Source organism: Arvicanthis niloticus, chromosome 24, assembly GCF_011762505.2.
Source record: "Arvicanthis niloticus isolate mArvNil1 chromosome 24, mArvNil1.pat.X, whole genome shotgun sequence".
NCBI lineage: Eukaryota > Metazoa > Chordata > Mammalia > Rodentia > Muridae > Arvicanthis > Arvicanthis niloticus.
The window spans coordinates 6,347,559-6,371,003 of record NC_133432.1 but is presented as its reverse complement, the minus strand read 5'-3'; the positions used below and the strand labels follow the sequence as shown (position 1 = coordinate 6,371,003).

At 52.4% G+C, this 23,445-nt stretch overlaps 1 protein-coding gene across 2 annotated transcripts; it reads right to left on the bottom strand.

The window, feature by feature from the left end:
• Window positions 1-357: 357 nt before the first annotated feature.
• On the bottom strand, window positions 358-16,605 carry Rab35 (RAB35, member RAS oncogene family). 2 transcript variants are annotated; one of them, XM_076922551.1, is made up of 6 exons: window positions 16,398-16,605; window positions 10,650-10,700; window positions 7,818-7,941; window positions 4,593-4,717; window positions 4,385-4,509; window positions 358-2,503 (listed from the first exon to the last, which is right to left on the bottom strand). In XM_076922551.1, exons 1-6 carry the CDS (start codon window positions 16,447-16,449, stop codon window positions 2,375-2,377), a joined length of 606 nt encoding a protein of 201 aa, XP_076778666.1. In that variant the 5' UTR covers window positions 16,450-16,605; the 3' UTR covers window positions 358-2,374. The 2 variants fall into 2 exon arrangements, with proteins under 2 accessions (XP_076778666.1, XP_076778667.1); XM_076922552.1 differs by lacking the exon at window positions 4,385-4,509 and having other exon boundaries at window positions 16,398-16,574.
• Window positions 16,606-23,445: the final 6,840 nt, after the last annotated feature.

The following is a 23,445-nucleotide window of genomic DNA, read 5'->3' as shown; positions in this document are numbered from 1 at the left end:
GCCACCACTGGCTATTGGTGTACCAGCCCCAGAAGGGAAGGGGCACTTGTAAAAGTGGCAGTGTCATCCCCAGTGTCCAGCTTGAAGAGCTTACTGCCAGCACAAGCTTCCACCGCATCCTTCCGGTGTGTGCAGAATAAACATGGAGCTTCTCCTGGCGTCTTCCCACACGTGCTCTGGGCCCAGAGGGGAAGCACCACCTGAACTACTGGTTCACGGAGAACAGACCTGGCCCCTGACAATGTCCCAGGGCCGTCCATGGGCACCTGTGCAGCACCCCAGGACAGAGCTGGACCAACAGTGCAAGGAGCCAGGCACCCAGAGCACAGGGGAAGCAGAGCAGACAGACCCTGGAAGGAAATTTGGCAGCTCGAACCTTTATTTTTAGTATTTTTTTTAAAAAGCATAATTAGAAACTTTCAATACAGAAATAATCCTAGCAAACCATTTAAAAGTTTGTTGTTTGACAGGAGTTTCACGTCAGGTCCACCAGGACACCAGTTCAGCCCTGAGTCCCCCCCCACCCCCACCCCACTCATGCATGTAACACTGCAGGACAGGCACACTGTTGTCACCAAAACCACCCACCACCTGGGCTGTTAAGCAGGGGTCAGAAGCCACAGAGGCGTCCAACCTGGGCTGGATGCTCCACGACCACCCTCTTATTGCTTGAATTGGCAAGCACTCCCATACAGGTTTCCCACGTGTTCAGAAGCATGTCACCTGCCCAGGAACAACAGGCGCTTGGTCAGCCAAGGCAGGCTAAAAACAGCCTCTGCTTTAACTCCCAGCTCACCTGGGCCATATGGAGTCGCCTAATGCTTGACCCTGAAGTGTCGTCCACAGCTCCAAACCCAGCCTGATGCTCAGAATGACAGGCCTGTCACACACAACCCCAGCTTTTGACAATTCGGACAAGCGGAGAGACAGGTGAGAATAAAGCCCCAGTTTTATTGATTGAAAACCCATCCACAGTGTTAACATGGAAAATCTGCAGTATTCTGTGATGATTGTCCAGTCAGGACTGTGCCTGGAAATCGCCTAGGAAAGAAAATCTAAAACACATTATGGTGTCCAAATCAGTTTTTCCGAGTTACGTGATCCTTTAGGGGAAAGGGGAACCAAGTGGGGGGGGGGGGGGGAAGGAAGAAGGAGAAAGTAATCAAATGCAGATTACCCGGGTGGGTGGGTAGGTGAATACTGGCTGCCCCACCCCACTGCCACTTCTTCCCAGTGGCTAAGAAATCTTCCTACCACCTTCATACTAAAAACAGATCTGTCAGTAATGCAAAAGCTGCCTGTCCCAGCTTGGAGGTGTCATAGCCCAGCTTGCCACAGGTGCCTGGTGCCACTTTACAAACTATCTCCAGCGGGAGGCCCTCGCGCACAGGTATGAGGGTGCAGAGGCTTCCTTTCCCACGGAAGGGAGAGAGCCTAGCCCTGCACTGAACAGAAGCCATACATCTTTTCTAGAAATACGAGCCCAAAGTGGGACAGTCACGACTTTTGCTGTTGAGCCAATCAGATCTCAAGGAAATAACTGTGAAGAACTTAGTTTGTTTGATTTGGCTTCATTGGTTGTATTTGTTAAAATATCGCTTCCCCTTGCAAGCTCCATCTCTTTACAGATATACCACTACCTTTCTGCAGGAACTGAAACATGTTGGGTAAGTGAGAAGCCATGGCTCCCCTGGGTTTGTAGCAGAGGCATCTAGAAGGCAGAATGAGACACCTGTTGTCCAAAAGGGCAGGACTGAGTTCCTCTGTAAGGCCTAGGGCCAGCAGAGGGCAGGGCCTGTGTGGAGGCCGAGTTCCCCAGCTCCCAGAGCAGCTTGTAGGGTAGGAGCCATGTGGAGTGCACTCCATGGCCCAGGGATGGCCAAAGACTCAGCTAGGGCACGAGGTTGGCTCCTCAGGAGCTGCCGATGAGATAGATGTGACTGGAGGGCTTGGGAGGGTCTGTTGCAGCAGGTTGGCAGGAAGGAGCCAAAAGCCAGAGCAGGCTGAGGGTGTGCAGCTGGTTAATGCAATATACACTATGTACAAACTGGTTAATCAGTCCACTCAGCTGGCAGCGTCCTCACCAGGTCCAGGCGCCTCGGCAGGGAAAAGGGCACCGTGGGGAAGGGCGGGCTCGTCCAACACCTTCTTGGCACTCAAGGGGAAAAGGGGAGGAAGTGCCGATGGCGCCTCCCGATACAAAAAACGTGGAGAGAATTCTTTAAATAACGGCACTGAACTGAGACTGTCCCCGAGCGAGCGCCTCCAGGCCTCAGGCTGGGGAGGATGCAGTGCAGTCTCTGCAGTGCAGTCTCTGCAGTGCAGTCTCTGCAGTGCAGTCTCTGCAGTGCAGTCTCTGCAGTGGGCTGGGGCATTAGCAGCAGCGTTTCTTTCGTTTACTGTTTTTGGTGAGCTTCACCACATCGTTCTGTTGTTGCTGCTGCTGTTTCGCCAAGTTGTCTTTCTTTGCTCGTAGAACCAGCTCTGTGATACAGTTGAACATCTGGAGAGACGACAGGGCAAGGCTGACCCCCAGCTAGCACAGCCACCTCCCCAGGCCATTTCTATTCCTCTGTGAACTGCATGTATGTCCTCAAAACCTTCTGTGTGCGTGCACACAAGGTGCAGGGTGTTTTGCCATGCTCTGTAGCCTAGCCTGGCCTTAACTCACAATCCTCTTCCTGCCTCCCCAGTGCTAGGGCTGCAGGTGTGTACTGTGTACCCTCAAAACACATTCTAGTACAGGAGTTCTCACTTTTCCTAACACCGCAGCCCTTTAATACAGCTCCTTATGCTGTGGTGACCCCAACCATAACACTTCACTGCTATTTCATAACTGTAACTTTACTACTGTTATGAATTGTAATGTAATGTGTGATATATAACCCCGTGAAAGGGTCATTTGACCCCCAAAGGGGCCACGACCCCAGGTTGAGACCTGCTACTCTAGGCAGAGGTAGTGGAGTGAACAGTTAAAGAGAACATTGAAAGCCTGTAGCTGTCTTGGGAAGTCAATCTCTTCAGTCTTTCTTCCTGTATGTGGGTTTGTGCACAAGTATCGAAACAGAGGCAGGGCCCTGGAACTGGAGTCCCGGACAGGGCAAAGATGCCGGGAACTGAACCCAGGCCCTCTGTACGAGCGGTACAACCGCAGTCGCTGAGCCGGCTCTCCAGTCCTTTCTAACACATAGTTAGAAGCCTTCAATTAGAAACTTCTGGCAAGACAAAGGGATATTGCTCTGTGTGTAGACGGAGGAAGTCGCTGCCTGTCCACTTGTCACCACCTCCTTGCAGTGGGGCCAGACACTGCTAAAACCTTTTCCTGACTACCCAGTGTCCTCATGAGAGAAGCCACCAAGCCACAGGCCCACTCTGCCCCAAAAGGCAGGCGCAGCTGCAGCAGTGGAAGGAGGCAGAAAAGCTGAACTAGGAGTCAGATGTCCTTGGAACCGGAGAGACGGCTCGGTGCTCAAGAGCTCTTACGTGCCACGAGGCACGGGTGGACCACAGCAGAGCATCTGACAGGCACCTCTCGCCAGTCCACGGTTCCTGATGCCCTCTTCTGGCTTCTGCATGTGCACAAGCACATCCTCGCACACACACGCAAAAGCCTTTACAGAGAGCTGAGCTAACAGCTCCACCTATTTAGCAAGCTTGCTGTACGGAATACTCAGCACGCCTCAGCTCACCTGATCTTCCCTACCTGGGAAACAACTCCCAACCCTGTGTACACATGAGCACAGGAATTCAGAGGTCGGCTGGTCCTGGCCTGGCTCTGAGGAGCCCGTGTACCCAATACAGTAGGAACCCAATTTCCCCCAGCTCCTCTAGACTCTCTGGGGCCAAGTGGGGCTTGTGGCAAAAGCTTCAGCTTTCCGCCCTTAGAATCACACAGCTGCTTTATGCAGCTACAGATGAAGAGCTGCCTGGGTGGAGATGCCAACCATAACCCAGGAACTTCTCAGCAGGTGCCCTGCACTCTGGATCTGGAGGCCAGGAAAGGGAGCCACCAAGAGGGGCAGGGAAGAGGAAATGGTGGGCTCAAGGAAGGGCCAACGGGAAGCGGCTGGAATAGAGACTGCGTGGCGTTGGGGTAAGAAAGGCCAGGTGACTGCACCTCTCGCCGGACAGTTCCTAAGGCTATTCATGTTCAGTAAGAGGCACTACAGTTTTCCTCCAAGAAAAATGGGACCCACCCCAGAGGCCAGCTGGGCTAAGGGCTAAGACCTTCAGAGGGCCTGCCCAGCAGCCGGCCAACGGTGTGCACCGAATGACTGGTGGTCACTCGGGCGCCTTCGCAGGCCTGGAGTGGGGAGAAGCCTGCGGTGGGCAACAGTCCATGGGTCCTCACCGGCTCTCTGCCCGGGGCTCAACCAGAGCTTACCTCTTCCACATTGACGTTCTCCTTGGCACTGGTCTCAAAGAGCTGGATCCCCATCTGTCCAGCAAATTTGTAGGCATCTTCTGTCTCTACCACCTTCCGCTCAGGGTCGTCATTCTTATTGCCCACTTTAAGACAAAGCATGGTCACTGCCCGCAAGAGCACCCTGTGCTGTTCTCCCGCCCTCCCCACCCTCAGGGCCCAGCCTCACCTAATATCCGGCACACATCGTCACAATTCTGGTTGATTTCATGAAGCCATCGCTTGACATTGACGAAGGACTCAGCACTAGTGACATCGTAAACCACAATGACCCCGTGGGTCCCCCGATAATACCTGTAGGGCCAAGATGTGCATCAGGGATTTGGCCCAGGACAGAGCTGCTTCCCTGGGACCTGCCTACTGCAGGATGGTGGCTGGGGAAGGTGCAAGTGCCCAGGGCCAGACCCAGCCCCGCACCCAGCCCTGACCACCAGCCAGAGCCAAGCCTGACCAGCAGGACAGGCTGCTCCAGCAGCACTGGCTTCTCAGGCCTGGCCCTGGCAGCAGTGGAGGGGGCAGGTAACAGTCTGAGGTGGACCAGGCCGCCTGAAGAGTCACCCTACTGACTCAGAGTGCCATAAGCTGGAAACACCTTTCAAGTTCTCCTTTTATTTTTAGAATTCAGGCGGCTTCTGTGTCTGACATCATGTTATCACCATCCATGTTTAAATGTTCAAACTTTCTCTCAAATCTCAGTAGTAAAATGCCATCCCAAGAAGCTGCACCTACATAAAGCCATGGCAAAGTGTGTCCCTTTTCCCCGGTGGGCAGGTGACACTTCTCTTCCTGCTTTTGGCTGACTATGCCAGTGAGGAAGAGTGTGGTGGCTACACGGGCCTCCAGCAACTGTAGAAGGGACTCAACTAACCCTGCAGACCCAAAGCAGCCAAAGGTCTGGAAGGTAGGTGGCTGCCATCATTCCTCTCTCAATATCTGCTACCCAGAAAGCCAGACAGCACCAACCCTGCAGCACAAGGCCTTGGGCCTCACAGTGCCAGAGACCAAGCAACACCCATGGCCCCACTCTGACCCCAGGACTGTCCCTCCAAGCCTTGTCTCTAAAGCTACCTATTCTTGACCACTAAGGTCTTAAACACCTAGAATACAAACCCAGAAGCCAGGGTGCCTCCTGTCCCAGGTTTCAAGATGGCTACACCAGGATCACAGCCCAGACTGGTAAAGGGAACCCTGCTGTCTACTCTCCATAGTCAGGACACATCTGAAAAGTGGAACCTGGTCATGTCTCTGAAAGACATGGACTCTGGAAGCATCCCTGCTTGTATCCTTCCCCTTATCTCAGTTCCTATAAAATAGGGGAAGCAAGGACAGACTTCTGAGAGAGACTGTGAAGACGAGATCACAGATGCCACCCAAGGCTGGGAATAGTTCAAAGACGGCATCAGGACAAGTGTTCTTCCACAACAATCTGGAGTCCCAGATGAAGGTGGCAGAACCAAGAGGGGGTAGGTGGGCAGAGCAGGGCAGCCCCAAGGGCAGGACACCATAGAGTATCCTGACTTGCTCAGCCTTCTTGGCTTTGAGGGAACCTGGCAGTCCCACTGTCTCAGGTCAGGACGTGTAACAACCTGGGCCTGGTCCCACAGCAAACTACTACCCTGAGCACTACTAATTCACCAGCACAGCTGGGTGGACACCTCTGGAGCAGTGTGAGAGCCACACGGACAGACGCATGCTCCTGCTAGCAGATGTACAAACAGCAGAACACCCCTGTAACCTTTCCTTTGTGAAGACACAAGAAATGGCACACCACTGCCCCTGCTCCTGCCACTCTAGGAAAGGGCTGGGTGGCCCCTGCCTCCGGCTGGCAGGACACCAGGACACCAGGGCTTCTGACTCAGGTATCATCCATCCCTGCCTTACTCATTTTTGCCCCAGTTGGACCCAGCTGCAGCCTCAGCACCCGGGTCTGTTTCCTAGGCCTGTGCAAGGCTCCACTCTTCTCACTCCTCCCAGCCACCCGAGGGTCAGAAAGCCCCTCAGGAAAGGGCTCTTTTAGCAGACAACCCGTGTACAGCCACTTCTACTCCTACACCTCCAAAACATTCAGCTATCTCAAGAGCCCCTCTTCCTCACCAGACACTGTCAACAAGGTGATGGGTCTCTCCATGGCCCCGTTGGTAGGCCCTGAAGTGCATTCTACTTCTACTTAGCCAAGCCTACGACTCCAAGGCAAGGGCTAACCTTGGATTTCCCAGACAGAACAGGGCCCTGTGCCACGGGAGTCCTGGACCGTGGCACTCATATCCACTACAGTGTAGACACTTACAACACACACACCAACCTAACCCTCTCAGCTGAGTAGCCCCCATTGCTTCCCTAATACATGAACCCCTCACACTCACACCCTCAAAGGATACCCAGGGCCCACGAAATGGGGAGCATTCCACTGAGATTTGGAACTGTTTAAACGAGAAGGCCAGGGATGTGTCCACAGAGGCCAACCCTGCAGGAACTATGGAGCCCGCTTCCCAGAAGCACCTTTAGCGTGAGAAATGGTCCGTCCCATTTCTCAGTCCCAGCAGAAACAGGTAGACATCTGTGAGCTCGAGGGCATCCAGGGCTACACAGTGAGGCCCCGTCTCACACACGCCTTAGCTTGAAAATGGAATTATAGCATAGAGAACAGAGAAAGTCAGAAGTGACCCATGAAAGCTAGACCTAGAGACCAGGACCCGAGCCTCTGCACTCAGGCAAATCCTAAGCAGAAACCTCTGCATGCAGGCACAGAAGCTAGGCAGCTGGCCCAAGGACACACAGCAGAACAAACGTTCACATTCCAGTGTCATGAGCACCTAAGAACTCAGACTCCGCAAGACTCCATGCTGGTGCGGGCTCCTCCTGTGGGCACTTGAGTTCTACAAAGACACTGCCAGACAACTGATCTCCAGGGGGTAACAGGCCGGGGGACGGGAAGGAAGGGAGGGCTCCACGCCTGTGGTCTCCAGGCTCCCACAGAGCCATTTCTGAGGAGTCGGAATGGGTGACCAGAGGCTGCACAGAACAAACTGACACCACCAAGACCTGTCAGTGGCTCACTGGGCACCAGGGAAAGGCTTGTCACTAACCCAGTGAGGCAGATACTGCTGCTAATGCCGCCTGAGGACACAGGATCTGGCAGCAGGTAGAACTGAGTGAGTGCCCACAGGTTGTCCAGTCTCCACCCGATGGATACTGGCGCCAGGCGCCCCGCCACTGCACAGCCCTGGCCCTGGTGGCCAACACCACACACCATGGCATCTTCAGGAAAGGAGATGGACACAGCTGCCGCCTCAGCCTGACCTCCTCACACCCAGGACGTCTCTACCACACTTTCCATTCAGCAGTGTCACTCAATTTCATGCACACAGCCAAGGCCAGGGGCTCAGGGACTCACGTGGAGGTGATGGTCCGGAAGCGCTCCTGCCCGGCCGTGTCCCAGATCTGCAGCTTCACCTTCTCCCCGCTGATCTCCACAGTCCGAATCTTGAAATCCACTCCAATTGTGGTGATGTAGCTGCCTGTACGCAAGCAGCCCATCACTCAGAGCCCTTCGGTCCCCAGACCCCAGCCTACCCCACCCCACTATGTGTCCCATCTGTCAAGGCCCGAAGGACAGAGTCCTGAGCAGAGAGAGCTCACCTGCTCTAACAGGCCACAGTGCAAGTGAGGCAGGACATGGTGACACAGAGTAAGACATTTTCAGAAACATATGCTACGCATGACATTAAACTATGAAGTGGCTGAGGAGACAGAGGAGGCCTTTGAGGACAGGCAGCACAGGGGCATGTCGGCGGTGACCTGAGAACAGAACACACCCATTCATCCTGCGTTTCTCTTTTTATTGGGGATGGAGGATAATCTTCAAAACTGACTAATAGGATCCTACACTGCACTTTCTGGAGGGAGACAGCAGCAAAATCTCCATGGCAGGTTTGGGGCGTGTGAGGCTAAGCCCTAGGTGAGAGCTGAGTGAAGAGTCAGGTCGGTCTCCAGGCCTCTGTGCACTGCTGAGAACTTCTAGTCTTTTGTGTATGTGACACAGTGGGACAATAACTTTTCACAGGAAAGAAACCTTTGGAATGGCTCGTAGGCCATCTGTGTGGAAGCCGCATTTGCACATCGCCTATTTCTGCAGTCCACTGTATGCAGGTGTACAAACACGGCCTAAGACATCAGAACACACCAAGAACTCTTTCAAAGGACAGATGACCTTGTGAAGTGTGGCAAGGACACAGGACATAGGCCAAAGTTCAAGCAAGGTGAGGCAGAAATGAAAGCAGAAGTTAGCAGAAAAGCTTAGCAAGAGCTGTAAGAGGGATGCCAGCCACAGCAGGGCAAGCACCCAGACACAAGGCCACATCTGTGCCCTCAGGACCAGCAGCTCCTCACACGCAAACAAGCAAAACAAAACACAAGGATGAACAACGCTAGGAATGGATTCTGAGGAACAGAGGTTCTCAACCAGGGTGGCTTTGTTCCCCAAAGAACACATGGAGTAACTAGAGACCATTTCAGTCGTCACAGTGCAACTGGCATCTAGGGAGATGCTGCTCCACACCCCAACAGAGAGCCTGGGTTCAATTCCCAGCACCCACGTGGAAACGCACAGCCAGACACACTTGCAGACAAAACACCCAGAGAGAGTTAAAGAGGAAAGACTGATGAGACGTAGGTGAGCACAGCCTCCCTGACGGCTCTAGTGGGTCAAGGTGCTGCTGCCAAGTGTGGTAACCTGGGCCAATCCCATGGGATGGAAAGAGGGCACTCACTCCCGAATGTCCTCTGTCCTACACATGGTGGTCTGAGTGAGAGTGGCCCCCAGAGGGCCATAAACTTGAACCCTTAGTGACCAGGAAGTAGAACTGTTTAAAAAGATTACAGAGATTAGGAGGTGTGGCCTTTTGAAGAAAATGTGTCACTGTGGGTGGGCTTTGAGGCTAGGCTCCCCTTCCCCCCTTCAGGATGTAGCTCTGAGCTTGCCAACATCCCTGTTATGATGAAAATGGACTGACCTTTGAAATCCCAAGCAAGCTCCCAATTAAATGCTTTTGTTTATAAGAGTTGTGGTGGTCACAGTGTCTCTTCACAGCAGTGGAACAGTGATCAAGACACATGGCATGTCCCCTCATAAACCATGGCAGGTCCCCTTTGCCCTCAGCTTCAGTCAAATAAGTTTTTTAAAAAACAATTTGGCAGTACCAAAGTTTGAACACCCTAGACCCTATGACCTAGTAACCTCACTTCTAGGTGTACAAAAAGAAACAATGTATCCAGCGCTGCTTCTTTGAAGCAACCAGAAGCCACATGACCAGGGTGGTGTCAATGAAGGACAGTGCATCTAGACATAAGAAACTTCCTAGTTGCCAGGCAGTGGTGCGCCACGCCTTTAATCCCAGCACTTGGGAGGCAGAGGCAGGCGGATTTCTGAGTTCCAGGCCAGCCTGGTCTAGAGAGTGAGGTCTAGGACAGTCAGGGCTACACAGAGAAACCCTGTCTTGAAAAACAAAAGAAGAGTGAGTGAGTGAGAGAGAGAGAGACAGAGACAGACAGACAGACAGACAGACAGACAGACAAACTTTTTAGTCATTAACAGAGCCAAGGAAGGCTGGGCATGGTGGCATACACCTTCAATCCCACTACCCAGGGGGTGGATCTCTGTAAAATCAAGGTCAACCTGGTCTACATAGCAAGTTCCAGGCCAAGCCAGAGATCTATAGGAAGACTCCACCTGAAAACAGAACAGGGCTGTGGATAGACAGCAAGGCTGAAGCATGTTTCTCGACAAAGACAAGCAGAGTTCTAAACAGCTAGTGGGGTCAGGAAAAAGACAGACATAGACACACACACAGACACACACAAACACACACACACAGCACTACCACCCCAAACAGAGGCCCAGAGCACCAGGAGTTGGGCAGGGACAACTGCCATTTTTCCATCATGGACACACTCCCATTAGCTATGAACTATCCAGTGTATCTAGTAGGACCTTAGACTCCTGAATGTGGACACAAGGCATCCTGTGCAGGGATGTGGGGCCAGCAGCGGCCTTGCTTCTGTGAAGAGATGGACCAGGAAGCACAGAGGCTTCTGTCCTGAGCCCTCAGAGCCCACTTTCCCTCATCCAACAGCCAGAATGAGTTGGGTTCAGACAGAAGCAGACGGGTTCTGGAACAGGGTAGGGGATTCCAAAACCAAACCCCAACAGCACCCAGGGAGGACTCACCTGAGAAGGTGTTGTCTGCAAACCGTAACAGCAAGCTGCTCTTGCCCACACCTGCAACAAGAGCACAGGGAGAAGATGAGCAGCGGGGAGGAGCCTCCTTTCAGCCCATCCGTCCTCGGAAGCCCAGTGAGGCCAGGACTTTCCTCAAGGGCGGCCTGTCTCCCCACACACCAAGAACATCTTCCACTCAAGTCGCCGACCTTTTCCTCTGTCCTCGTGTAAGACAAGCTGCTCTCAAATCCTCTGGGGGAGATGACAGAGGGACTCATGCCCAGGCCCTGTTCTGAGGGCTGCCCCAGCAGCCTGGAGGAAGATACCAGACAACAGACAAGCGAGAGGAAGGTCAACCAAACAGGACCTGTGCAGGCATCCTCAGCAAACATCATGCCACTTTAGTTTGCAAGGAAATGGAAAGGCAGAGAGAACCAAATTTTATTTTTATTTTTATTTATTTAGGTTTTTTTTTTTTTTTTTTTTTTTTTTTTTTTGGTTTTTTGAGACAGGGTTTCTCTGTGTAGCCCTGGCTGTCCTGGAACTCACTCTGTAGACCAGGCTGGCCTCCAACTCAGAAATCCACCTGCCTCTGCCTCCCAAGTGCTGGGATTAAAGGCATGAGCCACCACTGCCCGGCGAGAACCAAATTTTATCAGGGATATTCCATAGGTGAAGAAACTGAGGCTCACATGACCAGAACCCCTTCTAAGTCAGTGTGGCTGACTGACTGAGGCGGGGGATCCCGCCGGACACCTACTCTACCCCATGAGTGCCTGGGCCTCTGAACTTGCCAGTGCAGTTCCTGGCTGTGCCTTGTAGACCTGGCTTCTCCGTGACCACCAGACACAGTGGCTCTGGTTGACCACAACACCTACCTGCCTCTGTCCTCTGCCTCCACCAACCCAAAGTGGCAGTCAGCCAAGCTCAGAATAAAGACTGACGCACACTCAAGTCTGTGTGGTGGCTCTTGATGCTCCCAGATTTCCAACTCTATCCCCTCACATGAGAAAACCAGGACTTACAGAATGAGCAGCTGACCTAAGATGCTTCCAAAGGAAAGGAAAACCAGATTCAAATCCAGGCTTGTGGAGCCCCGCTGGACACCTCAGCTGAGGTCCTGCCAGCTTGTTCCTTCTGTCCTTCTGCCTTTCCCTTCTCCCTCTTGTTTCTTTTTCTTTTTTTTTTTTTTTGGGGGGGGGGGGTGGAGGGGGAGAGGTACCACATAGCCCTAGTCAGACCTGAAGTCACTGTATGTAGTAGAGGATGACCTTGAATCCGGTTCTTACTGGGGTTACCGACCCCGTACTCCATGCATGTGAAACACTACCAACTGAACTGTATTCCCAGCCTTAATGAGGGTTTTCAGCCCCTTTAGTCAAAATGCAAATGACTCAGTTTCTTTGAAAAGCCAATTTTGAAATACCAAGAAAAATTTAAATACCCCAGACCTTGTGACCTAACACCCTCACTTCTGTGGAACTGCTACACACGAACAAACACTGTGTATCCCAGTAATGAAGCATGACTTAAAACAGCAGCGCCCAAAGCCATAGAAGCAGAGCAGGCTCTGAGTGCCGGCCCATCCGCCTCATGCACCTGTTACAGGAGCGGCACAGTGACCCCACGGCTCCCATACACGTCTCTTCTGTTCTATGTCCAACAGAAATGCCTTCAGAGGTACCAAATCATACCCTAGAACCCCATAAATGCCCTGTGACTAAAATCAAAATGCAAGCACATATGCCTATTATGAGAGAAACCCAGAGCTTGGCTCCAGTTCTCAAAGACAGCGCTGTCCCACCCCAGCCCTCAAGTAACCGAGGTTGCAAACCACTCAGGCAGACAGCTGCAGAGCTGTGTTTCTAACCCAACCCGACTTCCTCTCCAGTGAAGAACTTGAGTCCAGCAGGGTCCTACCTTCCCAAGGAGGGTAAGGGAAGGATTCCCTGCTGCTGAATGGCAGTCAGAGCACCTGTAGCTCGGCCTCCTGCTCACAGCGCTCTCTGACTTCACCCCACTTCCTCATTGTTCTGCCATGAGGCTTCCTGCTAAACCCAAAGAAGCCCAGCTTCTGGGCCTCACAGTGTCTGCCTGATACTGACACCCCATTGGCCCACTGGTGCCTCTGCTTCCTCCTGGAGCCTTCTAAGTAAGTCCACCGTACTCAGCTAAAAAGTTCATTCTAGCCACCGAGTGGCAAGTTCTCTAGGACCTAGACCTCACCCTCTGCATTCACTGAGAGCCATGAGCTGAGCCCAGCACTTAATAGGTACCAACTAACAAGCTGCCAGTCTCAGTGAGAGCCATGCTGCACGACGCTATTACAGCAGCACCCCAGCTGCCAGTGAAGCAGCTCTCAAACCTCAGGGGCAGGAGACAGCAAAATCTTTTCCCCACTTAGACAGGGTTTGGCCAGCCTGGAACTCTCAATGTAGACCAAACTGGCCTCAGACTCACAAAGCCATCTGCCTGTGCAGGGATTCAAGATGTGCAATACCACATCTGGCCACCACCACCATCATCATCATCACCCCCACCACCACCAATTATCCAAATCCCATGTATCTGTAATAGCCAAGGGAGAAAGAGGTACCATCCGCAGGGACAGCAAAGACTGGAAATCCTTGGCTGCAGAAAAACTACTAGTCACAACATGGTCTGCTGCCATGGACTTGATACCAGCCCCTACTCTGCTCTTCCTGAGAGGAACAGAAACCAAGACATGCCACCTCCCAAATATCCCAGCTGCTATCTAACCTACAGAGGCACCCAATGAAAAAGCCTAGGCCCACCTCCGTCCGACACAGCGACACGTTCTTCTAGCCACCTAGCCCAAAGGTCTGCTACCCTGTGAGGGGCACAGGCCCCAGCACACCTGATGTCTCTTACAGGCAGGGCTACCACCGCTGACCATCAGCCGTGACACCCCCCCCCCCCCCCCCCCGCATGCTACTTCGGACCTTCCCCAGCTCTGCCCCACTGCTGAAGCTACAGACCTGGCCAGCCTGCTGTAGTAAACTCAGGGAAAGTGGTATCAACTTTTATTCTGCCTCAGTGACCACGTTCTCCTGTGTCCGCAGACAAACCATGTCCACCTCCCAGACCCCGTCTACTCAACTGTTAAGAGGAGGATTTTTTTTTTTTTTTTTTTTTTGGTTTTTTTCGAGACAGGGTTTCTCTGTGTAGCCCTGGCTGTCCTAGAACTCACGCTGTAGACCAGGCTGGCCTCGAACTCAGAAATCCGCCTGCCTCTGCCTCTTGAGTGCTGGGATTGAAGGCGTGCGCCACCACCGCCCGGCTAAGAGGAGGCTTTAACTAGTCTAGCAGCACACTAGCCTCCAGGCTCTGAGAATGAGGGTATTATAACTGGCATTAGTGGGTACAGTTACAAACCAAAAGCCAACGTCAGGACAGCTGACAGGATGGGATCTCAGGTATGAAGAAAAGATGCCCATGCCCAGGAAATGCATTCCAGAAGTGTGTACGATGTGGGTGAGTGGGAAACACTTAGACCTGGAAAGCCGCTAAGATCCAGTGAGGCCCATGGCCTGGCAGCCCAGCACGGCCTGCTCTCAGAGTTAGCACACATGTGCATGGACTCCCAGCTCTGCTGCTGAAGCTGTGAGACTTGGGGCAGAGAAGGCTTCTCCTCTGAGCCCTGGTTTCCTTATCTGACAAAGCAGAGAGACCATGGGTGAGAATCAGATAACAAAGTGTCAATCAATTGACACTCCTTCACAAGCACACACTTAAGAGGCAGAGGCAGCCGGGCCGTGAAGTCACGCTTCCTCCTCCCCTGGCTACCATCTCCCAGGTTCTTAAATGTTCAGCTTCAGCGTGTCAGCTCAGTGACAGGAGAAACAACAGCACAGTATCTCCTACTTCTCCATAACCCCGCCTCCACGATCACACTGAGCCTGGAGCCAGACCATACATATACTGACCAGTGAGTCTTCTCACACACCTGACTTCTAAAGCAGAAACATTAATACCCCATGCAAGGTGCACCGTAAGAAAACAGACCAAAACCATCTCCTGGCTTTCACAGAAGAGAGAAAGCCAACAAGCTACATCTTCTTGCTGAGTTTAGCCTTTTGAGTTTGGATATTAACACTGGCCATGTCTTGAGGAGGGATAAAGACCTCTGACCATGTGGGCTGACTTTAGTTCTGAAAGGAGAGAGCACCACAATGTCAGCAAACCCTCAGAGCCCAGAGGAATGCCACCAGCTGGGTCCAGGTTCAAATCTACACAGCTTGTCTGGTTTTTGTTCATTCAAACCACAGTGGGTCAATCTTCCAGCTTTTCCAACACCACTCCAAGTCATAGACACTCTTCTACCTCACTGTGAAGCCTTAGCCTTTCCCTACACTTTCCCCCCACCAGCAACCCCTGAGACTTCAGCCAGCTTCCTTCCACTGGATCCAAACCACCAACCACATCCCAACCCAGCTTCTCCCATGACAGCAAAACCCACTAACTTCCATGACCCACCTATGACAGTGTCACCCAACAAGCCTATACCCTGAGTCTCAGGGGACCCAGTGTTCTACTTCCTTAACAATCCACAGGCTCTACCACCAACTTGGCTGTCTCATGTCACATGACCCTGTACTCCACACTCAAGTCTGATGTACAAACCTAGCTGCTCCCCCAGCCTCCTTCCTAAAACATCACATAATCCTGGCACCTCAGCTAAGCTCCCATAAACATCCTGGGTCTGCCTCCCTGCACTCACCGTTACCCCACTGATCTGGTCACCTGCCATACTCCAAACACCTCTAAAATGCTTCATCCTTGGCCAGACACCATTGTGACTTTCTTAAGGCTATTCAGTGTTCATTCACGGACCAAATGCACCTAAGCACTGGGTACCAGAAACTGATCTATGAATTAGTGCAGGAGTAGTACTGAGAGAGAGTGTGTGTGTGTGTACACAAAGCACTTAAAATACTGGATGAAGCACCCGGGTAAGACAACAGCAAACTGCCCGCCTACTGTGTGCCAAGCACTCTTACCCTCACTATGCGTGCTCACTGGCTGCTAACATCAGCCCTGTCAGACAAATCTACTACTCCATTGTACAGATGAGACCTGAACCATGCAGAGACTTAGTAAGGACTCTGCAGGAAGGCGCGTACGGCTGTACCTGCCGCACCTCATCTAAGTGCACAGCAACCCGGAGAGACAGGTCCTGGAAATAGCCCCATTTCACAGAGGGCTGAGTGTTCGAAGGGAGACTCATGCTGACAACACTGTTAGTTACTTAGAGGTTAGTTTACGCCGGGTCAGGCGCTAAGCGCTTTCCCTACTTTAGCTCACCGGATACTCACACCGCTCAGCTTAACAAGTCCCCACTTCTCAGATGCAGGAACTGAGGCTCAGAAAGACGAAGCAACTTGCCCAAGGTCACAGAGTGGGGGGGTGGGGGGGGAAACCTTGCCTTCCCGGGACTCGAACCCGGGTCTCTCCAACTCCAGCGATCGCGCGACTTGACCAAGGTCACACGTGAGGCAGGAGCCAGCGCCGGGGCGTGCAGCCCGCGCGCTCGGCGCCCCGACCCGCCGACGAGCAGCCCGGAGCCCCCTCGCTGCGGCCCCGGGGCCTGCGGCCACCGAGCTCCGCGCCTCCCGCCCCGCGCGGGCCGCGCCTCCTCGCCCGCCCGCCCGCTCGCCCGCCCTCCCGCCCGCCCCGAGGCCCCCGCGGGCCGCGCCCGGCAGGGCCCGCACCGCCTCCGGCCCCTGCGGCCCTCACCGCTGTCGCCGATGATGAGCAGCTTGAAGAGGTGGTCGTAGTCCCGGGCCATGGCGGGCGGGGGCGGCGCGCGCGCGCGGGCGGGCGGGGTCGGTACTGGCCTCGCGATCCGCAGCTCCCTCCCGGCTGCTCCGGCAGCGGCGGATCCACTTCCCGAACAAACAGCCGGAACTGACAGAAACACCTCCCTCCGCTCCCCCCACCTCCTCCTCCTCCTCCTCCTCCTCCTCCTCAGCAGCCGCCGCCGGTGCCGCCGCCTCCCTCCTTCCCGCCCCGCCCCGCCACTGCGCAGGCGCGGCGGCTGGACCCGCCTCTGCGCAGCCGCAGTCCGGGCCGGCCGCGCCCTCTTTGCGCACGCGCAGTGCGCACGCTTCCCGACCGAGTCCCGAGTGTACGAGCGAGCGCGGTCTCCGCGGCCCTCGGGAGAACCGGGCCGTTTCGCCTGCCTGACGGAAGAGCGGCGACGGCCGGCCGCGGGGCTGAGGCCTGGAGGTCAGCGCTGGGCGGAAGTCGCCTCCAAGCCCCAGGACCCCGGGCGCCCGACCTCCTGGCGGCACGGGTAGCGGTTCCGTGGGGCGCACCCTGGTCGCCTGCGCGTCCGTGCCTTCTGCCTCAGTTTCCCGGGGCGCCGTTTTGCGGTACGCAGCGCGGAACCAGCCCCAGGTTTTCCCAGTTCGAGCGGAAGCCCACCTGCCCGTGTCCGTGCGCTGCCACTACAGTCCTCCCTGCAAGTGTGCAGGGATTGCCCCATCCCTGTGATTTTTTTTTGGGGGGGGGCATTTCCAGATACGTTCCCAAGTAGCCCCCTGACTCTTCGAGTAGCCGACTGATCCTTCCTGTACCTCCTGAGTCCGGTTTTGTGTGGTGCTGAGACTCGAACCCAGGGCTTCGCAGATGCTAGGCGGGCGCTCTGCAAACCGAGCTCCACCTCCAGTCTCCTAGTCACTGCTTCTAGTGCTTGCCAGTCGAGCACCTGTTGGGATGCTACTGCCTCCTAATCTTTCCCCATAAGAAGCAGTGATAGCACAGAGAAACCCTGTCTTGAAAAAAAAACAAAAAAGAAAAAGAAGAAGAAGAAGCAGTGCTAGTGTTTAAAACAACAAAATACAGATGCTTACTGAATTCAGAATGGACATTAGTTTTCCTTCTGAACCAGACCTCATAGTAACCCATTAAAGTTTCAGGGACAGCGTGAAACACTTACTAGTTGAATGGATACATGCTTTCCCATAAATTTCTATGAGTATCTAAGCACACATGTGCCTCGCGCGTTCACGTACACCACATCAGTCATTTTAACTCCCTCATCACGTGGTACTCCAACTGATGGCTGTGCTATTTCTTAACGACTCAGCTGCTGGTAGATTTATGCAGTTCATAATTTTCTTGTTATTCAAGGTATTGCAGACAAGGTCCTTGAACGGCACACAGAGTGTCTGATCCAGGCCTTGAGCTCTTTCATCCAGAAGCAAGCCCGGTGATGTCAGGTAAACAGGAGCCTAGAATCAGAAGGTACTGGCTGAAGAGAGACGCTGTGGCGTGTGTTCTCGATTGAAAACTCCTGGGTCTGGGCAGGTTCATGCCATTCCTTTGATTGGCAATTTTAAGAAACGGGGAAGGGCTGAGGGAATGGTTCAGCAGTTAAGAACACTGACTGCTCCTCCAGAGGAACCTGGCTAAATCCTCAGCCCCCACATGGTGCCTGACAACGATCTGTAACCTCAATCTGATAACTTATGTCATCCTCCATCCTTGGCCGGCACTTCAGACATGTGGTGTATAGACATATACTCAGACTAACATTCAGATACATAAAATAAAAACCTCAAAAAATTTTAGAGGAGACAGATGGAAAGCAAGAAGCCTTAGGGTCAGGGTAGACTTCAAATAAACACTCCCAAGTCTCCCTGGCTCAGGAAGTGTTAGGTCAGGTCACCATCATGCCTGCTCCAAGGTTGAAAAGATTGCAGTTTCAGTGCAAACTTTGAAATCCACCCCTGAAAAGCTTTTGGATAATGGAGCCTTGTCACAGAGCCTGCTTCTTCAGAATTCTGTAAATGTGAGGGTGTGTGCGGTCAGTCACAGGGACCATGTTAGTCATTCTGCAAGGACTCCTTCATCTCTGAGCAGTTTCCTATGGGGGACTTCCGGGATTGTCAGAGCAGCAGCCTGTCAATACAGGACACTCTGGGGAGTGAAGCAGAATCCGCCCTAGGAAGATGAGATTCCCAGTTCTGCCCCAGGTATCACCTGGAACCCAGTGGGCGTTAATGCAGTGTGTTAATTCTGTAACTATTTAATGACTTCTTAATATACCTCATGGCGTAGACGATAGTGACTTTTTCCTTCCAAGAATTTAGAGACTCAACAGAGCCCAGATACAATCCAGCAGATAGAATGACTGCCACATACCCCGCCTAGACTTCAGAGGACACAGACTGCCTCTGTTAGCAAGAGGGAAGGGAGAGAGCCAGTCACGAAGATTTCATGGTGACGTCAGAACAGAGGTGCACTTTGAATGTCAGATGTATTCAGACAGCGGTTGTCACACCCTGTGAGAATCATCCGTTTTGGCTTGGAGGGGGGGATTCCCTGAGGCCAGGGTATGCTTCTGGAATCCCAAAATGAGTCTCCCAGCACATACTCTGAAAACATAACGTTCTCTCAGCTGCTGTCAACGAAGAGCTCTTTCCAAAAACACGCGTGCAGTATGTCGTGTGTGTGTGTGTGTGTGCCCGTGTGTGTGTGAACTGCTGCAGGGCTGATCAGGACAGCCCACAGCTAGAGACCTTGTCCCCGTGTCCTGAGCTACAACTCATCTTCCAACCTTAGAGCTAACTTGGGAGATCCCCAGCAGAGGAGCCGAACTGGAAGGCTGTGTAGCCGACCCACGGCAGGAGCGCGCTGCATCCTGCCACAGAGCCATTGGTAACTTTTGGGCAAGCGGGACGGGGCAGACACAAAACAAATGAGGACAAACAGAGGCAGCCAGACAAAGCCGCTTTCTCCACGTCACCTGGCAGCTGGATCCACACAACAAGTTCAATCAGTTGACTCATTAATTCAATAAATAAGGGTGTGCTTACTAGATGTACCCCAAAACCAGACACCACCCACAGCTTCTTCATAGTAGGGAGCAAGTCAGTAATCCCTTCAACAGTTAGTGGGGCTGGGGAGGTGTCTCTGGAGTGTAAGGGCACTTGCTCTTGCAGGCGACCAGGTTTGGTCTCCAACACCCACATAGCAGCTAACAATGTCTCTGACTCTCGGGTTCCAGGAGAACAGATGCCTGCTTTTAACTTCTCTAGGCACCAGGCATGCATGTGGTGCAAATCACTCCTGTACATTAAAAAAAAAAAATCTTAAAAAAATCTTTTTAAATTAAAAAAAAAAAAAAAGCCACCACCACAATTATTGGGACCTACTTCATGCCTGGCGCTGCTTCAGCAACCAGAGACTTAGCAGTAAGCAAAATTTAAAAACCTACCTTCGTGCTTGTGAGTACCGGCCCCGGGGATGTCAGAAGAGACATCAGAAGTATAGCACTTAAGAGACTGGGAGCCAGCCGGGCGGTGGTGGCGCACACCTTTAATCCCAGCACTTGTGAGGCAGAGGCAGGCGGATTTCTGAGTTCGAGGCCAGCCTGGTCTACAGAGTGAGTTCCAGGACAGCCAGGGCTACACAGAGAAACCCTGTCTCGAAAAACCAAAAAAAAAAAAAAGAAAAAAAGAAAAACAAAAAAAGAAAAAAAAAGAGACTGGGAGCCAAGAAGCTCAGGGTGGTGGGCCTCTGCTCTTCAACCCTGGCAGTGAACAAAAAGCAAGTAAGAAGCAGGGAGCCAGGGAACAGGCTCCTCAGGGGTCCAGAAGGAGGGATGGGGTGTGAGGCTGCAGGGTAGAGAAGAGGGAGCCCCTGAAGACTTGGGGAAGTCAGCAGTGCTGGGTTTAGGTCAGCACTGGAAGGACCTGTGGTATCTGGGTAAATCCGAGGGCCATAGGCTGTGGTCATGCAAGAAAGTGGAAGCGAACATAAAAACCACAAGCTCAGGGAGGCTCTACAGAGATCCAGGGGCTGCGTGCGTGCCAGGGTCATCACCAAGTTCCTATTTCATCACCATCACCATCATTATTTTATATGTTTTTTTTTTTTTTTTAAGATTTATTTATTTTATGTGAGTACACTGTAGCTGTCTTCAGACACACCAGAAGAGGGCATCGGATCCCATTACAGATGGTTGTGAGCCACCATGTGGTTGCTGGGAATTGAACTCAGGACTTCTGGAAGAGCAGTCAGTGCTCTTAACTGCTGAGCCATCTCTCCAGCCCCCTATATGGTTTTTTTTTTTTTTTTGTTTTTTGTTTTTTTTTTTTTTGTTTTGTTTTGTTTTTTTTCGTTTCGTTTTTTTTGTTTTGTTTTGTTTTTTTTCTTTTTTTCTTTTTTTTCTTTTTTTCTTTTTTTTCTTTTTTTTCTTTTTTTTTTTGGTTTTTTGAGACAGGGTTTCTCTGTGTAGCCCTGGCTGTCCTGGAACTCACTCTGTAGACCAGGCTGGCCTCGAACTCAGAAATCCGCCTGCCTCTGCCTCACAAGTGCTGGGATTAAAGGCGTGCGCCACCACTGCCCAGCTCTATATGGTTTTTCAAGACAGGGTTTCTCTGTGTGGTCTTGGCTGTCCTGGAACTCACTTTAGACTACACTGGTCTCGAACTCAGAGACCCACCTGCCTCTGCCAACACTGACTTTATGATGCTTTGAATTTATGCTTCAATTAATATTTTCTAACACGTACTTCTGTTGTGATTTCTAGAAAGCAAGCACCCACAGATAACATACACACAAGCAAGCATTCTCTGAAGTCCTTGATAATTTTTAAGTGTAAGTGGGTCTTGAGGTCGAGCTGTTTGAGGAACGATGTCCTAGCTGCCCACCTCCCTTTGAGGTGGGGAACCTTACGTGGCAGGAAGGATCGCCCAACCAGAGCTTTCTCTCAAGGGGATAAGGCACTGCTCTGAGAGACGTCCATGGGTGGGTTGTTTCCGTTACCGTCTTAGGAGAAACCACATCAGAAAAGCACTAGACAGGGCCCCGGGGACTCATTCTGTCACACTCAGTGAGGTCTCACCCAGAAATCCTACTGACAACACTCCTCAGACCGGCTCTATCCCACCTTGAAGGAGGGGAGCCCCTCCCACAGCAGAACTTGGGGGAGGAGGGGCAGCTCAGAACCATCCACGGAAGCAAGCAGTCCTGCCTCTTCTGCAAAGTGGAACCCAATCCCTCTACAGAGCCACATGCAAACCCTGATGCTTCTTTTATTAAAGTCACTTCCCAGGGACTGGAGAGATGGCTCAGTGGTTAAAGAGCACTGATTGCTCTTCCAGAGGTCCTGAGTTCAATTCCCAGCAACCACATGGTGGCTCACAACCATCTGTAATGGGATCTGATGCCCTCTTCTGGCATGCCAGTGTACGTGCAGATAGAGCACTCGTATACATAAAATAAATAAGTAAACTTTTTTTTAAAAATCACTTTCCAGATTATTTTTATTGACTAGACTGGGGGACTTGGTGACTAGAGAAATACAGATTTCTTTCCCACAATTCTGCCAGCTGTCTGAATAACCTTCAAGGCCTCCTTCCCATGTGCACTTCGGCTCTACCCTTCCTCAGGACAGAGCTCTGTGCCATGGGGAGTGACTAGTGGCCAGGCCCTTCCTACCCTGTCCTGGCAAAGGCAGCCATCACCATCAGAATCCTGGCTTCCAGATCTAAAGGTAACACCCCTTCAAACCACAGGGTCAAGAAACTGAAGAAGGTGCATCCACAAGAGCGTTATGCCTACCTGTGTTCCACCTTCCGGTGGCTGGCTGTCTTTGTCAGTGTTCTGTTGCTGGGAAGAGACACCATGACCAAGGCAACTCTTATAAAAGAAAGCATTTAATTGGGCATTTAATTAACCTCACAACTTCAGAGGTTTAGTCCACGGTCGTGGTGGGGAGCATGGTGGCACGAAGGCAGACATAGTGCCGGAAGAGCTGAGGGGTCTACATCGGGATCCAGGGGTGAAAGGATGCTAGGCTTGGCTTGGGTCCTTGAAACCTTAAAATTCACCCCCCAACCCCCCCAGCGACACACTTCCTTCAGCAAGGCCACACCTCCTACACCTTTTCAAATACTGTCACTCTGCGGTGACCAAACCTTCAATTCTATGAGCCTATGGGTCCATTCTCATTTAAACCACCACACTGGCTCTTCCCCTAAGTCTCTCACATTGTCCATGTAAGGAGCACCTCCTGTGCACCTAGCTTTACGAAGGGCACACCATCATCATCCAATGTGGAGGACAAGCCTGTGGTGGCCACGCGCCACCCTTATTACAGAGCTGGATCTCAAGCAGGGCAGGGAGGGTTTGAATCTGACCTCATAGCCCCTTGTGCCTCCTGTGTATGCAACAGTAGGGCATTTCCTTCAGCGTACCTTAGAACTAGTCCTTTAGATAAGCCCCTGGTCCTAGTCCATGCAGACTGGCCCCAGGCCTGGGGGGGGGGGGGTAGCCTCATGTTATTTCTCTGGCACTGCAGACACTTAAGGCTTGGGGGTTTGAGAAAGCTGTCAGCAGAGTGCCCACCACCCGAGTGTAAGGGCCCCCAGGTGTGGCAGCTCGTGGCTATAACCCACCCCCGGCGTTGGGGAAGTGGAGACTGGAGAATCTCTGGAGCCCGATGCCCAGCCAGTCCCGCTGAATCAAAGAACTCCAGGTTCAGTGACAGGACCCTGTCTCAAAAGATAACATGGAATGCAATCTAGGAAGACACTGACCTGTTTCTGTACACACACACACACACACACACACACACACACACACACACACCCGTCACCCGTGCCTGTATAGAGACAAACACATATACAAATCCACAACAAAAGTAAAAGTAAAATTCCATTTTGGTCTTTTTTTTTTTTTTGGCTTTGTTTTGAATATCAGAGATAGGTGATCTCTGTAAGTTCAAGGCCCAGCCTGGACTACAGAGTGAGTTCTAGGATAGCCAGGGCTA

Coding starts and splice junctions, on each gene's coding strand:
- Rab35 (XM_076922551.1), bottom strand. CDS start 16,449: ATGGCCCGGGACTACGACCACCTCTTCAAGCTGCTCATCATCGGCGAC. Junction 7,942..10,649: donor TGCAGACAACACCTTCTCAG/GTGAGTCCTCCC, acceptor GCTTGCGTACAG/GCAGCTACATCACCACAATT. Junction 4,510..4,592: donor CGATGTGTGCCGGATATTAG/GTGAGGCTGGGC, acceptor TTTGTCTTAAAG/TGGGCAATAAGAATGACGAC.